Source organism: Mytilus edulis, chromosome 7, assembly GCF_963676685.1.
Source record: "Mytilus edulis chromosome 7, xbMytEdul2.2, whole genome shotgun sequence".
Taxonomy (NCBI): domain Eukaryota; kingdom Metazoa; phylum Mollusca; class Bivalvia; order Mytilida; family Mytilidae; genus Mytilus; species Mytilus edulis.
The window spans coordinates 35,438,256-35,458,949 of record NC_092350.1 but is presented as its reverse complement, the minus strand read 5'-3'; the positions used below and the strand labels follow the sequence as shown (position 1 = coordinate 35,458,949).

General features: G+C 31.5%; 1 protein-coding gene across 3 annotated transcripts in view; it reads right to left on the bottom strand.

Annotated features, from left to right (window-relative positions):
• The window catches only part of LOC139481348 (ETS-related transcription factor Elf-3-like), a 45,997-nt gene that overhangs the window by 17,724 nt on the left and 7,579 nt on the right, over window positions 1-20,694 (bottom strand). Inside the window, exon 1 of one of the 3 annotated variants that reach the window (XM_071264606.1) lies at window positions 3,333-3,470. The exons of the other annotated variants lie outside the window; for them this stretch is intronic. Coding sequence (XP_071120707.1) covers window positions 3,333-3,432 — 100 coding nt within the window. The 5' untranslated portion in view covers window positions 3,433-3,470. Of the gene's footprint in view, window positions 1-3,332; window positions 3,471-20,694 lie in introns of those variants that run through there. 3 annotated transcript variants of the gene reach the window in all.

Genomic DNA, 20,694 nt, shown 5'->3' with positions numbered 1-20,694 from the left:
AAAGATAAAATCTTAATCGTACCGGGTCCAAAAAATATGAAACAGATCTGGGTCTAAACACCCAATTCTAGAAAGCTGAGGGAAAAACATATGTATCTATAATTAATGTCAACCATTGTTGGTTTCGTCAGACTAATAACTACATATGGTGTTTGCCTCGACCAATACCCTTTTATGTTGTTGAAGTATTGGCCACAAAGAGTAGAGCAAGGGCGACCTAATTTTGTTTCTTGAAATGGATGTATGTCATATTTCATTCAAAATATTTATTTACAATATAAAAAACGCAAATTGTAGAATATGTACCTTTATCTCAATTATATGCCATTTAAATAGCAACTTAATTTTAATGTTTGTGTGGTCAATGGTTCCGACGAGAAGTAAATTAATCTGACTAAAAACTAAAAATCATCAGACTTTTAGAGGTAATATCTACATTGTTCCGCGATTACTGTGAACAGAAAAAATGTCTGGATAAAGGTACATATTTGTGATACTTCATCCATTTGGCACATGTGAATGAACCAACAATTGTGTAAAATACTACAAGTCAAAGTATTGTTTGTAATCTTCATAGAACATAAATCATATGTACCTACATTTGTCAGTTTTGTATTCATTAGTTATATTCTCACACATATTTTTTTCGAGATAACTTAACTTTTATGGTTGATTTTCAACAAAGTCTTGTTATTTAAGGAAATATGATTGCCTATAAAAAAAACCAAGACAAAGTTTTGATTTTCAGCATCTCAAAGGATTTTCCTTATTCGACTGAAAATGTTGTTTTCCGGATAATAAATTCCGGTTTAGCTTTTGTTTTCACCATAAAAAGGGTGTATGGTTCCTGATTTCCTATCATCGAATTTAATAAATCAGCAACATTGTTGGTTTCACTGGAAAAGAAGGCTTCTATGATAGACAGTCAAAGTTTTCTTTATTTTTTTGAATATTCAAGCTATTAATGCTCAGTTTATGCCTTCGAAAAAAATTCCCTTTTTTAAAACTTTTTTAGAACGCCTTTTTAAATATTTTCGAGAAAAAAGCTCGAAATAACAGGTGGTTGTTGGTTACTTTTCTAAGAAAACTTGTATTATGTAAATATTATGTAAAGTCAAGATCGATCGCTGATTTTTAAATAAAAGTAGTGGTTCCGTTGATATTATTGCAAGTATGTTTGTCCTCGGAAAAGTATACAAGGACACGAATTACAAGCATTAAACCGTTATAAGTCAATGTGCCTGGACTTGTGATGATAATTCTGAATGATTGTCGAAGTCACTGAATAGTTTGGTGTGAATAGTCTCTGATGAACTCATTGGTTCACACAATCATTTAGGAAAAGCGATTACGAAATAGTATTTGATCCTAGAAAATGCATGTTGTCATCGATTACCTATTTTTGTTGATGTGAAATTATATAAAAATAAAATTATATTAAAATAATTACGACATAAAATGTTCAATCTTATCACCTTTCTTTCGAGAAACACTTGTTAGTTTAGCCCAGTTGACCAGTTTAGACTCGAGAAACACTTGTTAGTTTAGCCCAGTTAACCAGTTAGACCGAGAAACACTTGTTAGTTTAGCCCAGTTGACCAGTTAGACACGAGAAACACTTGTTAGTGTAGCCCAGTTGACCAGTTAGACCGAGCAACACTTGTTAGTTTAGCCCAGTTGACCAGTTAGACTCGAGAAACACTTGTTAGTTTAGCTCAGTCGACCAGTTAGACTCGAGAAACACTTGTTAGTTTAGCCCAGTTGACCAGTTAGACTCGAGAAACACTTGTTAGTTTAGCCCAGTTGACCAGTTAGACAGGAGAAACACTTGTTAGTTTAGCCCAGTTGACCACTTAGACTCGAGAAACACTTGTTAGTTTAGCCCAGTTGACCAGTTAGACTCGAGAAACACTTGTTAGTTTAGCCCAGTTGACCAGTTAGACTCGAGAAACACTTGTTAGTTTAGCCCAGTTGAAAAGTTAGACTCGAGAAACACTTGTTAGCTTAGCCCAGTTGACCAGTTAGACTCGAGAAACACTTGTTAGTTTAGCCCAGTTGACCAGTTAGACTCGAGAAACACTTGTTAGTTTAGCCCTGTTGACCAGTTAGACCGAGAAACACTTGTTAGTTTAACCCAGTTGACCAGCCTTTCGAGAAACACTTGTTAGTTTAGTCCAGTTGACCAGTTAGACAGGAGAAACACTTGTTAGTTTAGTCCAGTTGACCAGTTAGACAGGAGAAACACTTGTTAGTTTAGTCCAGTTGACCAGTTAGACAGGAGAAACACTTGTTAGTTTAGTCCAGTTGACCAGTTAGACAGGAGAAACACTTGTTAGTTTAGCCCAGTTGACCAGTTAGACAGGAGCCGCTTTATCGGTGCATATTTACAAATCCAGAATCAATGAAAGAAATTTTAAAATGACTGTAAGGGTGGCATTTTCTAACCTTTGAATTGTTGAGCGAAAGTATATCGTCGAGAAACTATTAAAAAATTCCATTGTAAAAAGTAAAACATCGAAATATAGATTGCTTGAAAATAACAAGTTTCTATGAAAGTAAAATTTTCAGTAATTTTTCGTCTAATTTAAGACTGAATTTTTGTAAGAAGCTTGCTACAATAAATCTGATTTTATGTTTATTTAGAATGGATTGTTTCTGTTGAAGAAAGATGGAATGTAGGTAAAATGTATTTAAGTACTTTGATTTTGGCCCACTAATTATGTAATATGACGTTATTACTTGTCTGCACGAAAACTATAATGCGTTTAAAGTTTAATTTATATCTTGAAGTTTAAAATATAAAGAAAATGAAAAATATCAATAAACAATTGAATTCAACCTCAGTGGCAAAAAATGAAGGGACAAACGAATAAAAAATAATCTATGTTCAATATTGTTTTTAAATGTGTTAGATTAACTAAGATAAGGTCATAAAAAAATACTGAAGTAATCTATAAAGTGAATGTATATAATATATCGTGTTATTTAGGGAGCAATTGTGGAGCTGGACATGCGATATCAAGATGAGTAGTTTATCACTAGTGGTATCTCATCATATTATACGGTAAAAAACACCCAGCATAAGTCGAAACCAAACTGACAATGCCAAGTCAAAAAACAGAAAGACTACAGACTAAGCAACATACTAGACACCGTTAAAAATTGAGATATGTTTAAAGTTCCATAGCTATTCTTAGGGCTTTTATAGGTAAACATTTACAAGGTTTGACAAATAAAGATTGTTTATTAAAGTTTAATATTTACCTATACACAAACATAATTTATTTGGATATATCATGATGGTGTTTTAATATGAATTGTTTAATTCTTACCGTTTCCGAATCCTGACTCCAAAATATCCAAATCGGGTACGTTTAATACGGGAAAGTCGAGCGTTTCTACGCTCATATTGAAATATCGAAGAGTGATCATTTAAGGTCCGTTTTGTCTATTTTAAGCAATCAACATTTTAATTTACCGAAGTTGGAAATCTAAAAATTGAATATAACTTAATTTAAGAATTCTAGGAAGAAATGTGAGATAAAAACCAACAGGTGTACGCCTTTGTATTTAACAACATTGATTGTTTGCAGAGTAAAACTCATGGAAACAGATCCTTTATTGTCATCTCAAGGTCAACATCGGAAACTACTGAAACTCGAAAATTTTACAGTTATAGGCAAATTATTTTTCATAGTTGATGTTGATTTAAATGTTTTATGATTTTTATAGACTGCCCTCAACATGGCACACATCCTCTTTTCTAAGAAATTATACTGATATGCAAATTGTTAGTCATGCATTCTAGTAACACAAATAGACAAAAGTGTTATGCAAGCTTTGTGTTAGAAAGACAAATTAAAATAAACAGGTTATTAATACAGCTGCTTTACTGCTTTTTGCACCAATTAGGGAAGCGTTATATCCGATTCTTGAATTTAAATAGACATAATAAATACGATATCATATTTTTTTCTCTTTGTATCATTTTTTTAAAGTTTCTAGAAGGCTTTGACACCTTTTGTTTTATTTATCTGTTTAGTACTTTAACTCTGGGTATGCAATTTTAGATTAAAAAAAAAATGGAAGGAATAATGTTTTACCACAAAAATTCACATATATGAGTCGAAAGTATTAATTTTTTTTAAATTTTGAAATGAAAAAAAAAATATGAAGAGTTGTGGTTTTCCTGTCCTAATTCAAAGTACGGTACCACCATACACGAGCAAAGGTATTTAATCTTCAAGACTCAAATTTCAGCGAGTTAAAATCAAAATATCTAGACACGCGCCAGTCATGGTATTTCCGGATGAAATTAAACATACATTGTTACAGTATCTTTTATATTTTCGAGCGAGTTATCTATTTTGTTAGTTCAGTGTATTTGAACCCTATCTATTCGTTCGCGTGCCTGGTGTATATTATTTAATTGTCACTTCAGATGAAATTACAGTAAATTTTAAATATCAAATCTGTATCGAGAATGTTAATTAATTTATAAGTGAACACTCAGTGGTTTTAAGAAAAAGATACAGCTATCTATGGGGTTATATATTATTAAGCTATAACTCCAACACAAAAAAAAAAAAAACAGTATGCCTAAAAGTAAAACTTAGCTGAACTGATTGGAAGGCAAACATTCTGAAATTGACGGTTATTTAAAAAAAGTCAAAGCACTTTTAAGTGAGTTTGGAACAAATGTATAGTTATATCTTACTTTTCGCCAAATTAATTAAGTGAAATATTTATTAAAGCAACTATGAGCAATGTTCATTAAAACAACCTTTGAAAAACACAATTGTTCTTTCTATTTATGAATATTTCATGTAGTGTGGTGTTTGTTATTGAACTTCAAATTTCTGGGATCATGCATTAAAAATAAAGTGCCCTGGTCAAGATTTTGGATATGGTATATATTGGCACAATGTAAAACCAAACTAAATTAATAGGAAAGCTAACCAGCTATAAAGAAACAAGAAGATTTGATATCATTGCAGGTGCATATATATCTATGTAATTATATAATTACCTAAAAATACCTGTCAATCAACTATTCAAAATAACAACTTATTCAAATGCGCATCATTAAAACTTGCAACAATTTTCTTTTCGTATATACCATTTTTGCTATATTATATTGAGGAGGAAATGACGAGGATACAGTCTTGTTTGTATTTCTACGACTTGATGCTTTTATTGGTTCTCGGTTTCGTCCGATTTTTTTCAAAGGAACAAGTATTAGCAGACCTCAGAGATCACTGTTTTTTTTGGGAACATATTTCCAAGAAAATAAATTTATAAAAATCATTAATGTTGATACATCTGATCTAATTGCGTTGTTACTGACAAAGCGAACAGGTATCTAGTTTAGTTATAATTTAATCATTAATCATTTGCACATTTTCAATCTGCAAGGTATATGTTTTCTACCATGCATATAGTACGCTTCATTGCACAGTGCTTCATTGCCCCACAATCGAAAAAGGTTTTGATTCATTATTTTAATTTGTTGCATTTTAGTGTTTTGTAAGTGGATATCTCAGTTGCAAGTCAAAAGATTAATTATCTCTAGGAAATTAGAGTAGTGAACGAGCATTAAAAAGGTTCATATTGTGATAAACGGCTATTATTTTGCGTAAACTGAGTGGTAGATACGATATGGGTTAATATGTTTGTCAGATTGATTTGGAGAATATATTGCATCAAAATAAAATTATTTAGAAATGAAATGTGATAACTTGGTAAACTTTGATTTGGTCGGCTCAAGGATTATGATGTCATCGATTCAGTCGGTTATGTTCTTCGAAACTACAAAACAGTAACCATAGGCGGATCGTGGGAAAAAATTGGTTGGTTATATAGGGAATCATTGAAGCGTGACTGGAGCGGCCCTCCTCACAAAAAGTTCTGGATCCGCCACTGGTACCGAGCTCGATCTAAAAAAAAACCAATCCGAATACACATATATATAAACCTATACTACAGCCATATTTGGACTAATCATATCACCACTTTTCTAAAACTTGTATTTTCCCAGTAAGCATACTAGACATTTCATTGAAATTACAGGTGATAAATATACTTTGTTGATAACCAAAATATTTTATTTGGACTGTTTGTCCCAGTATTACTGGTATATGACATAATTATTTGTATTGAAGGTCTTAAACTATTTGGTACGATGAAATGTCATAATTTGGTCATTTTAAAATTATTTAGAATTTTTCAGTCAAAGCACTATATCAGAAACCACATGTAGCTAAGTATTTATTCGTCTTTTAGATTGCTTGCTATCTTGTATCTTTTAAAGATGTAAATTGTTTTTATTTTGTTAGTCGTGAGATGAAATACTATTAATGACACTATATTCTATTAAAACGTTGTTTTTGTCAAGTCAAGGGATGTTGTAAAACAAAGAAAACCGAAGGGATGAAATATCTACGACAGAGACGATAAATTATATTTTAGAAAACGGTTTCAATTTAAAGTGATGTTATCGCAATGAAATGGATCTGATTTTCTATTGTTTACTAATATTGTCGGATGAAGTATTCCGAACGTATTGTTCACAAATATAGTGGATGAAGTACTCCGAACGTCAAGGCACGCGTACGGTATCAGATTATAGATTAATGGGTTTCTATCATCTAGCATTACAAGCTGTGTAAAAAAATTGTCGTGATCTGTAATAAAAAATTGGAAAGGGGCATGTTAAAAATACTTATATTGAGACTGAGGTGACCTTTACATGTCATCTACGGACAGACGCTAGGTAAATCGCGGTATAAAATTTGTGGCGACGCCAAAAGTACAATTTCGTAAAGCAAAGAGAGTCTCCCTTAACAAATTGATTTCGTGGAAAAAACGCTTTTGTATAAAAAAAATATATTCGGTTACTAGTATAAAATTACAGTTGAAGCTTAAGATATAATGCAATATGCATCTGATGAATGCATTGACAGTGCAAACAAGCGTTACAGATAATGCATTCAAAGTGTTGATACCGGACAATGTAAAGAAAAACAATCTAAATTTGTTATGTTTCAATGTGCAGTGATCATCAGGTTTAAGAGTGGGTTTCTTTATGTGCATGTTATTTATTTACTGTTGTATCCCTTATACAGGTTGGTGTAGTAATAGTCCTTATAGTATTAAAATCACAAGTTTAAGAGACATTCTTGAGACTATTACTTAAAGGATATATAAGTTAATAATACGTAAGCGTCACCTTACAAAAACTGAAGTTGGGATAACAACACTCTAAAAGACAACATAAGAAGAAAAAAGTCATGAAGAGTTCTAAATACGATGCAATGTGGTCACGTTCTAAAAATAATTCAATGTGGTCACGTTCTAAATATGATCCAATGTGGTCACAGTGAATGTGCATTTCATTCCAACGTAATTTTAGGTTTCCCTCGATTCTTAGCTATATGTAAATGAAAAACCAACAAACACTAGTACAGTTCAGATAATTAGACATTCGCCTTTCATCTATTTTTAGTGTATAAAAAAAAAAAAAAAAAAATAGCCGTACGAACATTTACATATTAGAGTCTTGTAGAACTTAATCTTTCAAATGAATTATAACGAATCACATACAACTGAAAACTTTAAAAATGAGTTGTGGACACAAGCTATGTACTCCTGGAGGTCTTTCCCAACTTCAAATGAACATAATATTTCATAAGAATATTACATTTAAGGGAATGAAATTGTACAAAGTCTCGTAACAAAATCAATCACGAACAACAAACAGGGGTGTTGTTCCCGATGAACGGACTGCCGATGAGACTGATTTAAAATTTGTTTTTTTATCACATTTTCTATGATGAAGTAAATGGCCCGGCTTTTATAGGAAAGGACGTATCTTTATTTAATGTGAAATTCCGAGATGTGACCTGCTTGTTTTCATATTCTCTCCTTTGATGTAGGGAATAGTAAGCTGATTAACATTCTTACAATTCTTACATAATCTTATTACTTTTGCATTATGGATAAAATACCACTACGCCCCCACTAAATATAAAACTTTTTTTTGTATCCCAAAGGGTTGATTTGGGTAAAGAAATACAGTCATTCCTTGACTTCTTCCATCCGACAGTACAAGGTCCGTTTTTAGTATTGCAGGATGTATAAATACTCTGCCACGTTAAGTCAGAATCAGGATTTTAAATCCGATGCATAGTGCCTAGTGGTTACCATTTTCTCTTTTCGTTAAAGAATCGTTTCATAAAAATTCGAGAGTCTATATGTGGGCTGATGAAAGACATTTTATTTTGTCCTTATCGAACAACTCTAAATACCGTTGAGAACCTACCCTTTTGATTGAATATTTAAAAAATTTCTACAAGTTAAGCAAACGAAAATCAATCAATCACTCATAAAGCAGGGTTTTTTTTATCAGTTATAATTACTCTTTAAAAGTTTGACTGACTTATTCATTTAAAAGACATCTTAATAAAAAGAAGACGGATTGTATCACAATTAAAGAAATTGTTTAAACATTTACTATTATATTGCACTGGGTTTTTAAGCATCATATAACATGTTATTTTAAATGCATATGTATAAAATACAACCCGGGAAAGTACTGCACAATTTCAACACGTCAAGAATCCTACATGCAATTGCAATCCGGATCCACAAAAAACAAAAAAACTCATAAACATTCATTTCACAATACAATGATTTGTTAAAAGAAGCAACCGGAAAAGGGCAACGTGACTGCATTTTATTACATAAATGCATATTTTATACAGAAGGAAAATATATCATGTTGGTACACGTACATGTACGTTAATCTTAAAACCCGTTTTGCATTCACAAAATTTCCATTTTTGTTTTATGACATGCTATATGCAAAACTCATCATTTACTACATGTGAATCCGGGTCAATTGTGCATAAAAATCCTATAATTCACACCTTTCATATTTTTTTATTTCCTTTCTTATTTGTGTCGGAATTACGTTAATTTGGAAAAAACGGTTGATACGAGGGAACATTCAAAACTCATTAGTCAAAGTGAAGCTGACAACCGCATTACAAAAAAGAAAAAAAAAGGCTACAAAACACAAGATAGGAAATAAATCTAAGAGTTGAGCACACCAAACCCCACTTAAACCCAGGGTTGAATTCATGTGCTTCTGACGGATAAGCAGTTTCTGCTCTGCCTGTGCCACTTTATAAAAAAGAAGATTACGTTATTTAAGATTGATGACAGGCTAGGTAGACACCCAGGTGACCATTTGGTACACATGAATTATAATTTGATGTATTTTCACTGCAATTGTGCAATGAGCGTCAACATCATGCACACATATTATTCTTTACTGAGTTTCATCAAGGCAAAAACATTATTCGTTTCAAAGAAGAAGCTCTTATGAGTATCTTCACATTGCACTTATGTTCCAATACTGCCACCATCTTGGATTTCAGATAAGTACCTTTACAGTTAGCAATAAGGTCACTTTTACTGTCATATCCATATGATTTAGTCCTCTTTCCATGTGATAAATGTTAAAGTTAGACCTCATGAATTTTATAAATGATATATTTTTACTATCGTCAGTTTTGTTCTGTAAAATTATTGAGTTTCTAATTTTAATCGTGTAACATTACACCTTTGAAGTAATCAAAATGTTACCAAAAAGGTTCAAATATTATGTGTCAAGTTATGAAGAAATCTTTATTTTCATTGTTAATATTTGAAAGGGGCACTAGCTGTCATATTCAGGTTCAAAGATTTGACTCAAATTCTCATATTTGATTTATAACAATTTTTTTGTTGAAAAGTGCAGATGCGGAAAACCTCAGGTGAAACCGACAACACCAAAAAGTGCACTTTGCATGAACTATAATTCATCACAAAGCGTTAAAATATAAAATTATGTTTAAAAGTCTTCTATTAGTGACCCTGGATTTAAAAGTCTGTCAATCGTAGTCAATTTTTTAAATTGATATTAATAACTATCGAATGTTTTTATTCCGGGTTTATTTAAGAATATGTTATATCCTGTTTATTAACGACAATAGCAACACACTGTTCGTTTACCAATATCAACATTATAATGTAATTGGGTAAGTCCGGTTTAATCCCAAAATATCATAAACACGTATGATTGGAGATTTTGGAATTTCAATTGAAAAAAGGACTTTCCTAGGAAATGTATGTCACTGAACAATATTTCTGCTTTGTTTTGTTTACTTTATCTAATGTTTCATAACACCAACCAAAAACCCAACTACTTCTACATACATGTTCTAGATACATAAACTTCCTTAGATATCTTTCCATGCATGTACGTATTTATTATAGTAACATTCTTTGTTTACATACTATATAAACAGATCTTTTATATTCGTTTGTATAAGTACCCTGCCACGTCCACTCTGTATTTTTATTAAATGTATTTATATTTGTATTCATTTGATGAGTTAAGCCTTTTAGATCGATTTTTATATTTTTTTCATGTGTTGCTTTGATATGCCACTGTCCAAGGTTAGAGGAGGGTTGGGTAACCGCTAACATGTTTAACTCCGCCACATTCTGTAGGTTCCTGTCCCAAGTCAGGAGTCTGTAATCATTGGTCGTCGTTCGTTTGTTTGTGTTCGGGATATTATTTTTTTGAGAATTCTGCATGTTCCTGTGCAACCTTTGACCATTGATCGTGGATGATATATAATTATTGAAAAAAATCAACATTTTCGTTGCTTGAAAATATTAACATAACGATATCGATGACTGACAATACAGGATAAAAAAAATATCAGAAACGTGGTAAACGTGCGGGGGGGGGGGGATAAAAACCTGACGAATATTCTACTCGAAGAAGGATGGTGAAGTAACCTATCCTTGATACAGTAGTAGATTAATGTAATTATTTTTGTAATTGCTTAAATATCATAAAAATATTAAATTGTTGGTCCTTTTTTCGCCATGAAAATAAGTTATTTCAGATGCAGGTCATATTTAAAAGTCTCATGTTTATATAAATTTAAAATCATCATTATAGAAATTCGATGTATGAAATCAAGAGCCGACCTTTGTATACCCTATACTAAGTTATAACACGCTCTTGAATAGAAAATGTAAAGCAATTCAAAAGCGTCAACTAAAAGTCAGATTTAAATAAATAACATTAAACAATAATGACAGACGACTACCAACGATCGTACTTTAAAATTTATTTTGGAGGGTATAAAATGAATGGTGCAAAATCCTGCATTCTAGGCATTTTTAGAGAGTTTGATAACGGTTTTGAATTTGGACACTTGTCATATAATTTTTTTTTATATTTTAAGACTTTTACTAACACCAAATTTTTAACAACTTTATTTAAATTTATATGTAAGATAATCATCCAAATATCACTGGTTTGAGTCTGCTGCCAGAACATAGAACAAACATCGATTCAGTAGAGTTTGTCAAATTTTTCTATGGCCGGTTCAGTCAAATAGTTTCAGAATCATAATTTGGTCTGCTGATATCCTTATCGCGATGAACATGACAAGCCCGCACAATCTCTCCGGCCACTCATGCATGCATGCTTTTTTCCAAGTTTTCAGTCGTTTCAGGGCAGTCTGTGTTTCTAAAGGAAGCACATTCTCATCAACACAATGATCAATGTCTTCTTCCAATTCCTTCTCCATCAGCAATTTGTTAGCAGCATCGGTAGTAACAGTTTTGTTTGCAAAAGGGAATTAAGCTTTCCTGTAAGCACCATCATACAGTCGCAGATACAAAATATTAAACTCGCTTTTATGCTGACAAAGAGTAGACAAACTAGGGATAAAATGAGATAAGATAAATGTATATGATTCTATCTATAGAGTATATATGATATGCGTACAGGGGAATTGGAATGGAGTTTTTGACGTTTACATGTAGGTCCATAATTTCAGATTATTTCTGGAAATAGTTGGTGGTATTTTAGTTCCAGAATCTAAAAATTTAGGGGTTAGTGTCCGATTCCGAAACCCCGACTATAAAGAATCGAAATTCCGTAGTCCCGAATAAGTAAAGACAAAATCCTGTGTTAAAGGTTCTACCATTCCTCAATAATATCAAATTGGAATATGGGATATTCTTTCAATTTTTAAGGTTAAAGAAACATGGATGTCCAAATTGACACGACCTTTACATTCTAAATATAGATTTGTTTTTCTGTTTGTTAAAGGTATTTTGTTTTGATTTGTTTATTTATAGAAAAAAAAAGATTGTTTTCTTACAGACTTATGAATTAAAATAACTATAAACTACTTTCTAAAACACGTGATACTGGCGTTGGTTATATTTGTAAACGTGTCAAAATTGCGTAGTTTTCGTATCATAATTTAGTTCTTGCATGATTTTGAAATGATTTGTTTTATTATAAATAAAAAGTTATTTATTTCGATCATTGTAGCATGTAGAATGTAACATTTTGAGTGAAAGAAGGGAATTCTTCGATATTTTTTTCTAGAAATGCATTCTTGAAAGTAAAATGAAAAAATATTGAAAAATCAGTATTAACTATTCAGTTGACAATGAAAAAAATCCACATTACTTGAATCATCTAATTTAATTGACTAGACTATTCGTCATATAATAATACAGAGGCGGATTTAGGGGGGGGGCATGCTCCCTTTTCTGGCAAAAATGGTTAAATATATTGCGAATCACTGGAGCATGACCGGAGCGGGCCCCCTCATAGGCAGATAGTGGTCCCCAACTTATGAAAATTTCTAGATACGCCACTGTTATCATGACTAAAATACAGTTGTATTGACACTGTGGTCTTTCAATATTTTATGTGTATATCTTTTATTTGATACTTGATTTGTACTTTTAACTTTTGATAAAATTTCTCATACGTCTGAATGATGATTTTTGCAACTTTCAGAAAAATATAAGAATGGTATTTTAGATAATGAATTTCAACAACTAAAATAACCTACAATTTGAAATTATATCAAAGAATGCACAGTAATCCTCCTGATTATTTAATAAAAACAAGTCATTTCATCAACAGTAATGTATATTATTATACTTATATGCTCAGAGTCAGTCGTATTTATATTTATACACTGTACAATACCTTACATGCACTTCCTAAAATTTGAGCAATCACGAGAAGGAAACAGGTTTTGTATTTACTTTTAACATTATACATTTTGAATGAGGTCAATTTCGAACGTTAAAATAGCTCCTAATTTATTATCTGTTCTTAAAACCTGCCCCCAAACAATGCCAACTTTTCCATTTTATACTGTTAAATTAATATAACAGGCAAATATAAGATAAATTATGAATGTGCTATATATATAATAGCTTATTTTTGCCTGGGGTATTTCAGGGGAAATAAATCATAATTACAAACCGTTCGTTGCAACGGTTACTAGCAACAGTTTGTTGAAAGCATAATCGAGTACACACAATATCGTTTGTTATGAATAGGTAACATATCTACATAAAAATTATACCAAGTTGTAGCTAAAAATCATCCAAATACTTTTTATAATGATTCATAAAAAAATACATTGACATTAAGGACATATATGAATTAATTTTAAAAGATCAATGACGGCTCCCAGTTCGTACTACGGTTGGTACGGTGGCAAATCGAGAGGTTTCCCGATTTGCTACGTATCAGGTACGGTTGGTACGTAACACAACCGTTGGTGCTGTTTTGGAGGTATCATTTAACGCATGAAATTATCTTATTCATCATGATGAAATTTAAAAAATTGATTTCCGTATCACCAAAAAACTAGCTTAACGATTTATTTGATAGCGATTTTAATGTTTCTAGAACACTTTGTTTGTGGTTCTTTATGGAATAATATAGTTATGCACAAGTGCATGAATCAAACAGACCTTAAACGAACTGAGTCCAAATTGACACGACCTTTACATTCTAAATATAGATTTGTTTTTCTGTTTGTTAAAGGTATTTTGTTTTGATTTGTTTATTTATAGAAAAAAAAAAGATTGTTTTCATACAGACTTATGAATTAAAATAACTATAAACTACTTTCTAAAACACGTGATACTGGCGTTGGTTATATTTGTAAACGTGTCAAAATTGCGTAGTTTTCGTATCATAATTTAGTTCTTGCATGATTTTGAAATGATTTGTTTTATTATAAATAAAAAGTTATTTATTTCGATCATTGTAGCACACTAGTAATTTTGGGGCCCTTTATAGCTTGTTGTTCGGTGTGAGCCAAGGCTCCGTGTTGAAGGCCGTACTTTAACCTATAATGGTTTACTTTTTAAATTGTTATTTGTATGGAGAGTTGTCTCATTGGCACTCACACCACATCTTCCTATATCTATTATGAACTCGTAGTTCATATGTACGAAATAAGTAGGTTTTAGTATTATATGCTTCATCTTCGCTAGCCAAGGGTTACGGTCCACTCCAGCCAAGGGTTACGGTCCACTCCAGGTCCACTCCAGCCAAGGGTTACGGTCCACTCCCGTTCTCTTGAAGAGAACGGAGTGGATCTTGAAGAGAACGGGAGTGGATCGTAACCCTTAGCTAGCGAAGATGTATATGCTTATATTACACCGCTTTTAAACATGCACAAATAAACTATAAACGAATGGTGGAAAAATCGACTATAAGACATCTTTCTTTCGAGTATCCTGGTATGTATCACTCAAAGACTTTTAAAGAAACTCTTAAAGCTCTTCGATGATCTACAAACGTCAATATATCAAAAGAAAAGCTTACGGACAACTAAATGAAGCTTTTTCCTGTATTTGTTTTAACATATAAGTATTGTTATACTCCACCTCTTGTTTTTCTTGACGAAACACAATTCACAATAGAAACGAATTACTTAGAAGTCATATGAACACCTAAATTGCATGTCTTTAGATTAAAATGGTTAAAGTACATATTATTATTGTCTATGATGGTATTATTATGTATTTTATTTTGATCGGTTATCTATGATTTGTATATAAAAGAGAAGATTTTCTAAAAAAATTATTTTTTAATTTAAATTTTAAACAAATTTTATTATTTGTCACCTGTTACATCTGATCCGTTTGTCATTGGTTTGAACAAAAAAATATGCTTAAAAAATGGTACCACTAAGTTCACTATAAATAAAATCAAACTCATGCCGATGTCAATAAATTGAAATAAAGTTATCTAATACCTTAATATGTATGACAAATCGTTGTCTTCCGTATACGAAATTGTAAAGTTTTATCCTTATGTTTTTTATTTAAACCTTTAGACCAACCAAATGACTTTCACCTGAGAATAGTTTTTTCTTCTTTGAATCGTTTAAGCGTTTGGCAATGCCATCTATCGAAAAAAAAATTTCGTAGAAATCAAGTTTAAAATTTGTCAATGTATGAGTTTGAAAATCCCTTTGATATCCCCAGCCTCTTTTTTAAATTTTGCAATCAAAGACAAATAAGCCGCCAACAAAAATGAAGATGTAATCCAAGCGACAGTAAAGTCGCTAATAAGTGACGAAGGTTAAAATTAATATCGTTGCTGCAAGTAAAATTATCCATAATGTAAATCCTTGAGGTAATCCTATGGCGGCGGTGGGGTAAAAAATCATGGAGAAAACCTCAAGACAATTGCTTACTAATTTCAAAATCAGTATTCGTACATATATTATTTATTGAGGAAAAGGAAATAATTTTGATAAATAAACGATTAGTATATAACAAAAAAGGAAGATTGGTAGCTAGTTAAATCGTTTTATAGTATATTTAAAAGATAATTACATCGTATAAACAAAATAAATACGGATCGACCAATCATGTGGCCAATAACCAAAAAGAACAGAGTAAAACAATCCTACCTTCCATGTAGATATACTTTGGTTTGTATTTTCGATAACTAGGATAAGACTCCATATTTGGTCCTAGAAATGTCATGTTGGGTTGGATACTGCAAAGTGTCCGGTCTCCTACGGGAATTTCTCTTTATAAGGAAAAAAGGTCATGTGGAGATTTTTGCCGATAAGAAAGTTCAAATTGGCTTTATTAATTGCAATTTTTATTAAGATGAGTATTTTATTGCCATATTGTATCACACAAGATAAGATTTTGATGCACGGGATCATAGTAAATTTTTTAAATAATGTCTATCTCCATAGCATCTTTTCACGTGTCTTAATTTATTCGATAAATGTAGGCAATTTTGTATATTTCAGAATTTTGAAAAATTCATACGTGGATAGTTGACAGTAATATGAGAAAGAATTTCCTTGTATGGTATATCGTTGTGATGTTGTTTTATTGATAAAGTAAGCAATAGGCGCGTGTGTTTGTTTATCTTAAGATCAAACTAGGAAAAATGTTAACAAAATACGGTATTGCTATGTCAACATAATACTCTAACTAATTTTGGTTTCATTTGCACTTTTAAAAAATTTATGATTTTATTTTGGATATTGACATTTTCATTTTTCAAAAATAAGCGTTCATCATTTGTTTATCTTTTGCTAGGAGCATTTAGAATTTGATTTGAAAATTCTTAAAATCTCATTAACTTTAATAATTTACATAACATAGTGTCTATAACTCCGGATCAGCATGTCTAATGCCTTAAGAATCGTCATGTATGGTAAATGAAGAAGAAGAACAAATTTCTATGAATACGATAAGAAAATATAGCCCAGGGCATGGTTGTTTTGTCGTAGATATACAGGCAAACTTTTTAAATGCTTTATACATGTTTTATGTCATAGCCTTAATTTAGTCATTTTTATAAAAAAAAAAATATTTCTTACATTTTTGAAACTTTTCGAGGGGGAATTTAAATTCACGGTGAAGTGATGACCCAAAAATCTTGAATGGCAGCTAGATTATTCTTTCTTCCTTTTGTGGCGTAAACGTCAAGGAAAGCAATAGATATTAGACATTTCATGCCTGAATCTTAAAAAGTATGCGAAATAGCTGTTATTATAGAAATTAAAAAAAAAATCATTACATATATATTGAATTATATTTTGTCTGTTCTGTTAGTTCAAATTGTACATGCTTTGTTTGTCCATTCCGTATACTGACATAGCGCACAGTCCTATAAAGTTGTCATACAGGCAAAATCCATTTTATGCAAAGTTATCATCGCTTACTTATTACTTCATACTTATAATAACCGTTTCAATCAATCATTTCTTATATACTTAGATGTCATTTGGTCACTGATGAAAGTTGTCTCATTGGCAATCATACCATACCTTGTTTACATTCTTTTAGATCAAATTTTGACATATAACCATTTCTACGCTTTCGGATTAAGTAGAGCTGTGACCGCTTATTTTTGCCACAGAAAAATAAAACATATTTTCAAAATTGGGAGGTGATACAATATACCATGTTGAAATCTGCATTTGTTAACAAATAATCAGTTATTGTGATTGAAGAAGAAAAAAACATTATAATTGAACATGCAGCACAAACCGATCAATTGACTGTCAAAAACCAAACAGAGGCTACTAAATCAGAGCAAGTAGCCTACTATAATCGGTAGCACAACTGAATACTCTAAAATACTGTGGTAATTGAAAGCATCTCATCACGATTAAAGATAATCCTGTTTTCGAAAAAAAATAATCATTTTTAATCATTCAATATATGGCAATACTGGTTATATCGGCCAATCTATTTATAGAACTGTGTCGGTGCAAAGGGAAACACCACAAACTACTAGTACAATTATTTAATATTATTGACGAAAAGAAAAAAAGTGGATCTGGAAGACTGAATTTGCAAGCTACACAATCGTCATACACATCCTGTACATATAAGTTTCTATTATGAATATTCTGTGCTTTGAAAAACGAAAGACCTTTTAATTATAGTCCAAAATTTGTGAATTTAAAAGTGCGTATACATTATAAAAATCCATGAAGAAAAAGAATCATTTGAATAAATGGGTGTTAAGATTTTTTTCTGCAAATATATAGAAGTCAAACGGACAATAATATATAATTTGCTATATACTCTCCATAGTTTTGTGTTGCAAAGAACCGGAATTTCATTGCTGTATTTATCAAAATATTCTCTTTGACAATATTTATTCAATAAAAACACCATAAATATTATTCAGATTTACATTTTTTCCGAGTTTTATCTTGTAATATGATTTATTGATTCTTATTACAGCTGTTTCGAAAAGTACAACTCGTTCCAGTATAAATGTCAACCACACAGACTCGACCCTGAACGTTTAAAATCTGAATTTGATATTGGGAAATCAGTTTTACAAGTCTGTTGTCTGCCATTAAAACATCAGCTAATTATTTTAGTGCAAACGCTATACGTGACATTCTATTTCAATAATTGACAATTGCTTTATAATTTTAAACAGCGGGTTCCATGCAAAAGAAGAAAACATAGCATTCAGTATATCTATAAATACGTTGATACCCAGTACAAAATAAAAAAAATAAACATGTTTAACATGTTCTAAATGTTTCAGAGCAGCTCAGTGGAAAGCCATCCAATACAAAGTTTACCCATGACGTATAGAACATATGTTTTATTCTACTTTTATGTAAATATATTTTGAGTAGGAAGTAACGACATGAAAGAAAAGTTAGTGAATAAAAGAAACGTCATAAGAATAGGAAAAACAAGCGAACAAAAAATGCAAAAAGACCCAGGCGATCAATATGAAGACATTGTGTCATGATTGTACTTTGCAAGGACGTCTTCAGTTCTATAAAATAAGCCTTCGTAAGTCCGTATCGTTTTCTTTAACGTGAGTTTTCGGATATTTTTGTTTAACTATCAATGGTGAACCCCGAACTTATAATACTGGTGAAAACATTGCCATGCAAACAGCCATTCAAAGTTTCCACACAGATTCATTTGGAAATTGCTACGAGAAAATGGAGAATTCTTTAGGTTATAAGTTTTTGTCATTGTTGAAGGCCGTATTGTGTCCTACAGTTGCCGCCAGTTACTAGACGCTTCGTTTGGACTCTGATGGTTATTTGTCTCGTCGACAATCATACCACATCAGCTTATATTTTAAAAGTATATTATCTCCATTTGGACGAGATTTAGGATGGATTGTTCATTGATTTCTATCATATTAATATATCTTTTACTATTAATTTGAAGCAGCTGCGGACATTGTTTCACCGATTACATTTCTCGGTTTAACAAGTGCTTATTATATAATCTTAATGTTTAGGTCTGTGAATAAAATAACATTTATAATGCATACAATAGGTTTAAGTTACTTTTAGTGACGTTTAGTCGTCAGTTATAGTCAATTATAGTAAATTACCTAACATCAAAAGATATACTAAGTATAAATCGGCCAAGAGGGTAAACGTGTATAACATATATATATATTCAACGTACTAACGTTTTTGTCCATGCGGATGACCATCCCCGTATGCATATGGCTATGTGGGATGTAAAATTCACAGCCACGTCCGCTTCTTGTCGGAATTAAAATGAGATGCTTCGTATTTTGTTTGAGTGCCACGCGTTTTGCATAACTATTGCAACATGTCTTAAAGGCTTTGTAGGGTAACCTAGTGTCTGGCAAAATTTTACCTGGTATTTGAATAGTCACAGTCAAATCTCTTTGCTTCATATATACTGTTTTATACCTAATTAGTTTATAGTTAAAGTTGTTGTCGTCCTTTTAAAACAAACTATTGGCCACTAGTGTTCAAATTATAACTGTGTGGAGAATATGAATGAAATAAATGTGGTGTTTACTACCACGAGACCTTTTAGATTTTAATTGAAAAATAGTGATGAGTCGATGGATACCGACATTCTATGACAATACCAAAATTCCAATATCACGATGAGGAGATACACACGGAAACATGGCTAAGAGTATGATCGTAAAATGCTATTGAGATATTAGATAAGGCGTAGCACAAACTCTTGCCTCTTGGATTAAAGTCGCTTTCAAAAGTTTTAAGTTGATGATAAAAACGGTACATGTACAAATATTTATTTGGGATGGACTTAAGTGTAGTGGATTACGTATAAATCTTATAAGAGGGAGCTTGCGACTTTGTTTGATGGTGTATTGTATTTAAGTATTACAAAGTTTTTCCTCGTCAAAATCATACAATAAGACTGCTTCCTACAAGGGCTTTAGCGTGTCAAATTTGATTAAGATTACAACACAATCATATCCTACGCGCTTGAAAAGTTTCTACGTGCTTTATTTTAGGGAAAGTACTTTCGTCACATTGCCATCTGTATATAGCACAATGCATAACAGTTAATTTTGTTGTTATCTAATCCAAAGAGTTCAAAAGCTTAAATATACAAAACGTTACAATGGATACGGTTTACAGAATCCAAATCAAATCTTCCTGGTCTGTTTGTAATTTGTATACAGAGTTAGAATGGATATATAATAATGGATGAGCAAAACTTTCTTACCGCCTTGAAAACAAACATGTTTTAATTATTTAGACAGCACAGCATCTACTATTTTTTAAACTGAAATTTGCTAATGCAACCTTCAAGTTCAAAAAAATATTACGTAAAGCATAAAGTCAACTGATCACTGGTCACTAATATCACATCTATTTATTTTTATATTGATAAGAAATGAAATAGTTTGGAAAATATTTCCAAGATCTACTTGTATTGTAAAAATATTAAGACTTCCGAATAAATCTGTATCTTAAGTCGATATATAATGATTCTAGATTTCTTCGGTAAGAATGAATAGATTAAGGGGGT